The following is a 9,682-nucleotide window of genomic DNA, read 5'->3' on the forward strand; positions in this document are numbered from 1 at the left end:
TTTCATTATTAATTTGTTAATCCTCCGGCGGACTCTTCCCTGCCCAGCTGGCATATATGTAGGAGTTTGTTCGAGTTCGAACGCGATTGCTCCTCTTCACATCTCTTTCTCCGCCGGATCGATGCAGTTAGCTGTCGCCGGCGATGGGGCTGGTGAGCACTCTCTTGGGCGTCCTCGGGTTTGGAATCGGCACTTCCGTCGGCCTTCTGGTCGGATATTTCTTCTACATTTACTTCCAGCCCAGCGACGTCAAGGTGAGCAATCCCTTGTTTTTCGCCGATTTTGCTTTTACTTTTTCGTTGACTGATTAGATGGTTCGATCGGGAATTTTGTCTGATGGTATCATGTTGGATTATCGGGTTGGGAGGTATGAGTCGTGGGGGATGCTTGCTTCTTGACGGTTTCGGATGGATGGGATTGACACTCTCCGGATGTTGGTTTGGGAGGATTTGTTGATTTCAGCTCTTGCTTAGTTGGTTGATTCTCTTGGATCACTTTGTACCTTGGGGAAACAGTCCTGATGGGGAAAGGCGACCTTTTCATCTGTGTTTTTTTTTTCAAACAAGTTATGGGTTTGATCAATTTGCCGGGCATATTTAGGTGTTCGTGGAAAGCATCAAGTTTGTGATGCTCAAGCGTTTTTTTGTCTTCATCTTCTTCTTCTTGTGATGTTAATTACCTAAGCGTAATCTCTTAGTTCTGTTTCGTGGAAGGTTTTTGACAGTGATGGAATTGCTCGTTTCTTTCTAAGATTTTCCTATCAGACTAACTATTTTCCATGTGAATTGCTTGGTCAAGAATTGACTTTTATGTGGACTCTGTACACGTAAAATGTAGCTCTTCAGCATATTGACTGTTTTTTCTTCTCTTTTATTCGTTTATCATGCATGCATGATTCTTGTAGGTTTATCACATGGCATGAGCAGGATGATCAATTGAATTCTAAATGAGTTTTCAGCAAAGTAAAATATCTTGATGTAATTATGTCGTTCTAGTCAAAGGCATAAATCATAGTTATGGATGTTCTTTGCAGGATCCAATTGTCAGACCCTTGCATGAGCTAGACTCAAAGACCTTGCAATCACTTATACCTGAGATTCCATATTGGATGAAGAATCCAGACTATGAACGAGTGAGTTTCCTACTATCCCTTGCAAATTGTTGACATGCATATATTGTCTGTCATTGGATGATTATCCCATCTATAATAATTCTTTTGGATGTAGCAATTGTTAGATCCTTCCTTGTGAAGAATCTTTGTCAACTATAAAGCTACCCTATCTATTTTCTTTCACCAGATGATTATCTTATTGCTTGTAGTTTTTTAGCTATTATATATTTGGGTATATAGCTAACAGGGGAATTCTCTTCCATCAGATGATCATGTGTATTTATAATGTTATTAGCTTGTATTAATAGTAATTTTATATGTGAAGAATCACCATTAACTACAAACTAAGGATCAATTTTCATATTTAAAATGGAAACATATATGATGTTGCTTAAAAAAATTAGTTTGACATTTTTTGAGTCTATGATAGGCATGTGTAAATTGTGAACTAGATAATTGTTGATCTAATTCTGTGGAGAACTAAACACATTTCATTATAGTGTATACTGCTTGTTTGTAGTTGAATTTAAAATCCTTGCCTAATCCAAAAATCACAATAATGCAATGGTCTTCAAATAAATCTTACCATTGCCTTATGAGAGCAAACCACCGAACTTTCTATTGCTAGTATTATTTAAAATTCATAATATCTCAAAGTACGGTTTGAAATCTCGAGTGGAGCTAGGGTTTGGTTTAGCCGGCTAGAGAGGGCTGCTTGTGTTGAGTACCGGTGCCAGAGGGTGTGCTGAACACTACAAGTGGAGGAGAAAAGGGAAGGAGAGGATGAAGAAAAATTAGGCTTCTGTGAATCATGAAAGCATGTGAAAGAGCAGAGTTGCCTTTTAAAGTAAGAGGTAGGAAGTTGCTCGACTTTAAGAAGCTTCAATAACCCCCACCTTGGTGAAAGGCTTTTTTGACATCCATTGCAAGTCTTCCATGACTTCAAGCCTTCTGTGACCTTTGGCATGTCGCTGAATAATGAAAGACTTACACTCAAGCCTAGGAAGAATGGATCAAGCTCGTGAAAGATTTACAGTGCATTACAAAAAATAACTAGAGAATCACAGAATGATGGAAACTCCCTTACTATATTGTGGAACAAATGTGAAATGGTGAAAGACACTTGGTGGAAGACACACTTTGGTGACTCACATGCCTTAGGTATCACTCCTCACGCTTGTGAACTCACACTAGTTCACCAAGGTGTTTCGTCGATCTCGCTCAAAGATTATATTTAATTTTTCTTTATTTTGGTGAAATCAATCTTTAATTTTTTTAATTATATAAGTGATTTTCTCATATTAAAATTTTCAAATATCTTATATAAGGCATTCTAGTCAATTCAACTAATTCCAGCATACTTTTTCTTTGTAAGACTTGTGCATTTTTTGTCTAATGTTCAAGGTAAATTGTCAACATTGAAATCATCTTTGTCTAAATACAGTTGTCAAACATCATTGCTGCAAAATACATCATTTATGCAGTGATAGACCTTATTGCATCCAAATATGGTACATACACTAGTATATAGACAGCAAAACATATCCATCCATAATTTACATGATAAAGCTAAATAAAAACCAAATTATTGAAACATATAACCTGAATAAAAAAAACGTCTTTCATTTCCTAATAGTTTGAGGGGCTCTTAGTGTATATTGAACAACCATAGAGTCTTGGCTAGCTGATTATTTTCATATTGGATAAAGTTCAGCTGTCACATAAAGTGTTGTTTTTCCTCCAAAGACTTCAGTAGATTTAGTTTCATCTTCCATGTCCTAACTTCCCCATGTATGCATGATTGCTTTAAATTTTTCCTTGGAGAATGACCCATGAGAATTCAATCATCATAATTCTTTTTAGAAGCTGAAACCGAATTTAAGATTCATGGATAAGGTTAAATTTCTTTTATATCTATTTCTTAATATGAATTAGTCGGGTACAAAATTTTCTTCTTGGAACCTGTGTTCCTTAAATAAAACCCCCATAGTTGTACTTGAAATCAAATATTGAAGATTTTTAAACTTCATGTTATTGATATTTAGCCTGTTTGCAGGTCGACTGGTTGAATAAATTCATACTCGACATGTGGCCTTGCTTGGATAAGGTTCTATTTCTGTATGTTGGATATGATAGTATAAACAAAATAACAACTTTGAAATTGCAGTATGTTACTATGAATTTGTTATGTACTTATTATTCATTTTCCTATTGATGCAGGCAATATGCAATACAATTCAGAGTACAGTGAAGCCGATATTTGATCAGTACATTGGAAAGTACTGGATCGAGTCAATTGAATTTGATCATCTAACTCTTGGTTCATTTCCACCTACAATTCATGGTTTGTATCTCAAGTTCTCCACATAGAGATAACTGCTAATTATAAGCTTTGAACATGTAGGTAAAAGGCCAATGAAGAGTTTATTGGAACTCTTGTTTAGGTACTGATAGTTTACGCATAAATGATGCATGCCAGACTAGTCAAATGGATTTTAGCTTTTCCTAGTTCTGACTGACTAGTATTCAGATCTAAATTCATCAAGCATTTGGTTGTCTTACTGACCATAAACTATCATGTACTTACTAAATATTTTGTCAAGAATGTTTTACAATCTTTGTTCACTTTATGTGAACACAAGAGAATAAGGCCATAAGGAAGCATCTGCAAAAACATACAGTTGGGACATTGAGTTTAGTTATAGCCTGTGACAACTTTTTCAACTGGTTGTGAAAGGGAAAAAAAAAATGGCCTTACACCCAGAAACACATCCTTGTTTTACCTCGCCAAGCTAGTACCCTATATTCTTTAAATTTTAGGATTTACCATAGAGATGTTTTTTAGGATTCTTTGTTGAGTTTTAATAAGCTAGATTTAGATTAAAAGTTTATTATGTGCTTGCCCACTTGTTTAGTTGGATTGTGGATTCCACAAGGGAGAAAGATGTATCATTTTGCAAATTTGCTATGTCCATACTTTCTATCATCCTATTTAGAAAAAGAAACTATTAAAACATTACAACTTTATATATTCATTTTACAAGGATAGAACTAAAGCTAAATTGTATTTTATTTTCCTCTATATAGGTGTAAAAGTTTATGAATCACAAGAGAAAGAATTAGTTGTTGAACCAGCAATGAGATGGGCTGGTAATACAAATGTGGTTTTAGTGCTTAAACTGTCCATCTTCAAAGTAACAATACAGGTCAGAAGTTTTTGACAAATACTATGTAAAAGTAGCCTCCATTTAATGATACCAATATGACAATTTTTTTATTTTAGCTGTTGGATTTACAAATATCTTTGGTGCCACGGGTTACTTTGAAACCACTAGTTCCAAGTTTTCCATGCTTTGCCAACTTGTCTGTATCTTTGATGGAAAAGGTAACAATATTCTTCACTTTGGACTGATTAAGTGTTTTCAGGAAACGTTTACTTCTGATATTTATTTGTTTCTTATACAAAACTGCAGCCAAACGTTGACTTTGGACTCAAAATTTTTGGTGGAGATATAATGGCAATACCTGGCTTGTATAGGTTTATTCAGGTTGTAAATTTGTTTCTGGATAGCTAAGTGAACTTGTTATTTACAGACAGCTACTAGATTATCTGCCTTAATGTCATTTGGCAAATGAAATCATATTGATTTGACTGTTAGAAATTTACAATTAGTTTTATTTCCCGCTGACTATTTATTGTAACTCTTTTTGGCCACAGGATACAATTGCAACACAAGTCTCAAATATTTATCATTGGCCAAATCTTTTAGAGATACCTATTCTAGAGGGTTCAAGGTAACTTCTTGTTGGAGCTGCTCATATGGGTGATAATACTTCCATTATATAATTGTCTCCCAGTTTTCCTACTTCACCAACTACTGTTATCAAGTTATTTTCATTCTGCATGTGTGATTGTTTGTCTATTCTTTTTCTTTTGATGTTATTCATGTTATTCCTAGAATGTTGTATGCCTATACACTATCCAACAACAGGAAACAAAGATAAATGTGTGCTAGATTTCCTAATTCCACAATGGAAATGGGTTTATTGTTCATTTAGCATTCCCAAAAGTAGAGCTTCATGACAAGATAGTGCATTAATAAACTGAGTCTTGATTTTCTTGACAAATAATGTTGAAAGTTCTTTTAATCAACCTAGCCTATTGTAGATTACCTAATCTGTGAATCATTTCTGCTATCAAGGTACTGTTGCTAAGATTTAGTTGGAAGGATTGGCTAAGTACATTTTATCTTGTCCTTGCAGTGCTGCAGTAAAGAAGCCTGTGGGAATATTGAATGTAAATGTTGTTCGTGCATATAATCTTCGCAAGATGGATATTCTTGGTAAATCAGATCCCTATGTTAAACTCAGTTTGAGTGGAGAGGGGCTGCCATCAAAGAAGACCTCAATCAAGATGCGTAACCTAAATCCTGAATGGAATGAGCAATTCAAACTTATAGTAAAAGATCCAGAGACTCAAGTTCTTCAGCTTCATGTTTATGACTGGGAAAAGGTTAAAGTCCAGTATGCTTTGTCTTCTTTGGTCTTTGTCCTAAACTGGTTCATTAATTCATCATTTAGAGTTCTCTCGAGTCAATGAAGAATATGAATAACAAAATTTATTTAATCTCTAACTTTCATAATTCTTGCATAACATCTTATTATCCCTTTTATTCAATGCGATGATAAACTCTTTTAATATTGTTTTTCTGTTATTATGCAGGTGAAAATGCATGATAAGTTGGGCATGCAAGTCATTCCACTGAATGTGCTTATTCCTCATGAAACAAAAGAGTTCACTCTTGATCTTCAAAAGAACATGAACCCTAATGACCTACAAAATCAGCGAAACAGAGGGAAAATTGTAGTACAATTGACATTTGATCCTTTCAAAGAAGACACTGGTAGTTTCAGTAAGGTTTTAGATGAGAAGCTTAGTGGCATTGACAGAGGGATTCAGGATGTATCTGATAATGGTGGGCTGTTGTTGGTCACTATTGAAGCTGCAGAAGATATTGAAGGAAAGCATCATACTAATGCTTATGCAGTGGTTCTTTTCAGAGGAGAAAAGAAGAAAACTAAAGTAAGTCCAAGTTACTATATGATGATATCTATTTTCATGTCTATGGCTCGTGTCATCTTTTCCCTAGCATATTCAGTGTCTATGTGGACTGATTCAATCATCACTATTTAATATCCATGACCTACCATTCTTTTTACTTATCTCTTTAGCCCATGTTACAGTATCTTTTCTCCTACAAGTAAACTTCAATTCGTTCCTAATTCTTGCACAGTTCATTAGAAAGTGACCATCATTTCCCTTTCATTTTCAAATATCCAAAATTACGACAAGTTGAGCTGACTATGTTGTGTTTATTTTGGTGAAGGAAGGATGGAAAAGAAATACAATAATTAAATTCTTTCATTTACTTGGAAGTATAAAGGTGAAAAACACATGATTAACCCCATTGCACTCTATTTATTGCCGGCCAAATCAGTGTTTATCTTTTTTCTTTCAGTTCCATCCTAATTAAATAAGATTAGTGGAATAGAATTGACGTAAGAATATATTTGTTCATTTTCTTTGCCCTTCACTTAATCATTTATTCCCTTTCTATTTCTTTACTTCCAAGTTAAAGTAGCCCTGAGTTCAAAGGTGTAACTAGTAGAGGGAGACCAAAAGAAAACTAAAATTAACATAGTTAACTTTGAGTTAGGAGATATAAATATTGCTAGTGATATAGGCTTCCATTTAGTTAAGCGAAAGAATAAAAAGTAGCTAACCTCAAATAGTAGTGACTAACATGGTCAAATGATGATGACAAGAATTTAAGACATGCCTGTCTTAGATATTCAAAATGAATACTTAGACTTCTAAGATTCTGTTTCCTTGCATAACATATAAATCATATTTTTCAATTCAACTGTCACTCTGATCTGAATTCACTTCTTGATGTGAATTCTGTTAGCATAAAATTCCTTGTTTGTTTCCTCTTAGAAGTGACAAACATGATAACACGTATGCTTTTCTCTTTTAATCACATTGGCCAAGCTAAGTTTCATTTTTCTGTATTAAACTTCCATTTCATTTCACACCCCCAACATTGTCTATGCAACACCTTTCATCTTTAGTCTAGGCATGCCCCTTTAAGGGATTTTTTCCTTAATAGAAATGAGAAGTTGAGAACAGGTGACCATCCATATTCACTTCATAGAGAAATTGAAACAATATGAAAAAAGTAAGAGACATACTATTGCATGATATACTATCCAAATAAATATTCAAGCTAAACACTAAATTCAAGCTACTATTTGTTAAAGTTGCTTGACTGACCATTTATCTAAAGCTTAAGCTACTAGGAATAGGTCCAATTTTAAGGTGACATTTGATTTTCTATTAGCATTATTAGTTTGGTTTCTAAAGATCTCAGGTTATTGTCATTGGCAAGCAACTTGAGAATGCTACAAGATCTCAAGAATTCTGGAAGCAAGTTTTTTTTTTAATTTTTTATTTTAGGATTGAGGTCAACTTCAGATTGTAGGATACACTTATGTTGATTGGGTAGGTTCCTCTACAAATACACAATTCACGTCAAGTTATTGTCTTCCTTTAAGTGGTAACCTAATTTTCAAAAATAGAAAGAAGCAAACTATTATAGTTAAGTCCAGTGCAAAGGCAGAGCATAGTGTCTGACCAAACAATTGTTTATTGAGTTGGGACATACAGCCATGGAGCCAACAAAGCTTTATTACAACGACCAATTTGCCATAAGCATCGCTTCTAATCTAGGGTTTTGTTGGAGAGCAAATCACATAGAAATTTATTTATCAAAGAAAAAGTATAGTCGAATGCAATTGTCACCTTATTTATCAACATTGATGCTCAGCTAGTAAACTTAGTAACTCACCTTGAGCTAACTTAAAATATATCTGCAATAAGCTAAATTTGTTTTTAATATATTTGAACTAGCTCTCGGAGGAGTGTTATGGACCAAAATGTAAATAGTCATATGTTAGGGATTTGTTTATATTATTTTTTATTAATTAATAACATAAATAGATAGTGGGAACTGCCTAAATAATTAATCTAATCTTCTGCCCTGTAATGAAGATTGAGAGAACTAAACCAAGGATGGTATAAGAGACTTTAGCCTTGGCACTGGACCTTATAAGTTTTAGTCGCCATTTTGTTATCTTTAATTTATAATGATGAATACTGATCAGTGTAAAATAGATCTTAATATTTTTAAATTTATTTCTACATTTCTGATTGCATAAATCCCTTTTCCTTGTTTTTCTTCCATAGTTTAATATTACATTAGATTTAATATCCATGTTTCTGAATCACTGTTTGTTTTATGTTTAGATTGTTTCGCTCCATAAACATTATATTAGCTTAGCTTGCTCATTCACTGTTCTCCTCAGGTTATCAGGAGGAGCAGGGACCCAAGATGGAACGAGGACTTCCAGTTTATGCTAGAAGAGGCACCAAAAGATGAGAAACTTCACATTGAAGTACTGAGCAAGGGAAGGTTTTTTAGCTTCCACTCCAAGGTTTGGCACTTGCGATGAAGCTTCTTTCTCTCTCTCTTTCATGTTCTCATTCATTATTCCAACTGTTAGGAATCTCTTGGGTACGTTGACATCAATATTTCAGATGTTGTGAACAACGGGCGCATAAACCAAAGGTATCATCTCATAAACTCGCGAAGTGGAGTGATTCATATTGAGATGGAATGGAACACCACTTAACGGGACGTCATCAGGGGTTGTACATACGAGTTAAAATGTTGTATAGCTCTGCAATCATGCATTTTTTATTTTTTGGTATAATTAAAAGATAGATGAATTTATAGCCTCATCACAAGATTGTTTATGGTGTATCTGAATGAGAAAAATGATTACAGCATAAATTCAAACTAAGAAATGGAACCAAATTTAATATAATATATCACATCCTACTTTATAGTTGATGTTTCTGTTTCAGAAATAGGTACCATTGTTCTTATTTTTCCATCTTTTTTTTCAAGTTTCTCAAGTTGTCTTTCCACAATTTTCTCATTTTCTTCTTTTAATGATTTAGTGATAATCTTGACTCGATTATGTTGTGAGCTGACTGCACAAAATGATAAAAAAGAAAAAGAAAAAAGGCAGCAGTCGGTGAACTTTGCTACTATTTGTTCCATGATCTTAGTGAACTAAGATTGTTTCTTTCCTCATTGCGATTTTTTATACAGATCTCTTCTAAATTATCCTCTTTCTGAGATTTCCTTGGAATTTTTTTGCATTCAGTTGACCTGAGATTTGTTTAGAATTTCCAACTCATAGATGATCATTAAACTTGAAGGATGAACTCGAAGATTCGGGTTGTTTATGGTGTTGTAATCCTTTTTTAAGTTGTATTTCACAAGACAAATTAACAACTACGATGAGTCATCTATTCATCCTTTTGGAGCTATTTGATCCTATAACAACGACACATTTATCATGGATTGAGTGACTCTACTGGTATAATTGAGTTGGTATTTTGAAAATCTCTTCCATTTTAAGATGGTCGTTCAGTCATCATGA

At 34.0% G+C, this 9,682-nt stretch overlaps 1 protein-coding gene across 1 annotated transcript; it reads left to right on the forward strand.

The window, feature by feature from the left end:
- The first annotated feature begins 23 nt into the window (after positions 1–23).
- LOC121971943 (synaptotagmin-3-like) lies at positions 24–9,062 on the forward strand. Its single transcript, XM_042523483.1, has 12 exons — positions 24–254; positions 1,034–1,132; positions 3,168–3,218; positions 3,332–3,455; positions 4,199–4,317; positions 4,395–4,496; positions 4,585–4,659; positions 4,830–4,906; positions 5,375–5,624; positions 5,835–6,194; positions 8,537–8,665; positions 8,735–9,062. Exons 1-12 carry the CDS (start codon positions 144–146, stop codon positions 8,861–8,863), a joined length of 1,626 nt encoding a protein of 541 aa, XP_042379417.1. The 5' UTR covers positions 24–143; the 3' UTR covers positions 8,864–9,062.
- The last annotated feature ends 620 nt before the right edge of the window (positions 9,063–9,682 follow it).

Source organism: Zingiber officinale, chromosome 4A, assembly GCF_018446385.1.
Source record: "Zingiber officinale cultivar Zhangliang chromosome 4A, Zo_v1.1, whole genome shotgun sequence".
In the NCBI taxonomy this organism is placed as follows: Eukaryota; Viridiplantae; Streptophyta; class Magnoliopsida; order Zingiberales; family Zingiberaceae; genus Zingiber; species Zingiber officinale.

Coding starts and splice junctions, on each gene's coding strand:
- LOC121971943 (XM_042523483.1), top strand. CDS start 144: ATGGGGCTGGTGAGCACTCTCTTGGGCGTCCTCGGGTTTGGAATCGGC. Junction 4,907..5,374: donor CCTATTCTAGAGGGTTCAAG/GTAACTTCTTGT, acceptor TTGTCCTTGCAG/TGCTGCAGTAAAGAAGCCTG. Junction 8,666..8,734: donor TTTTTAGCTTCCACTCCAAG/GTTTGGCACTTG, acceptor TCCAACTGTTAG/GAATCTCTTGGGTACGTTGA.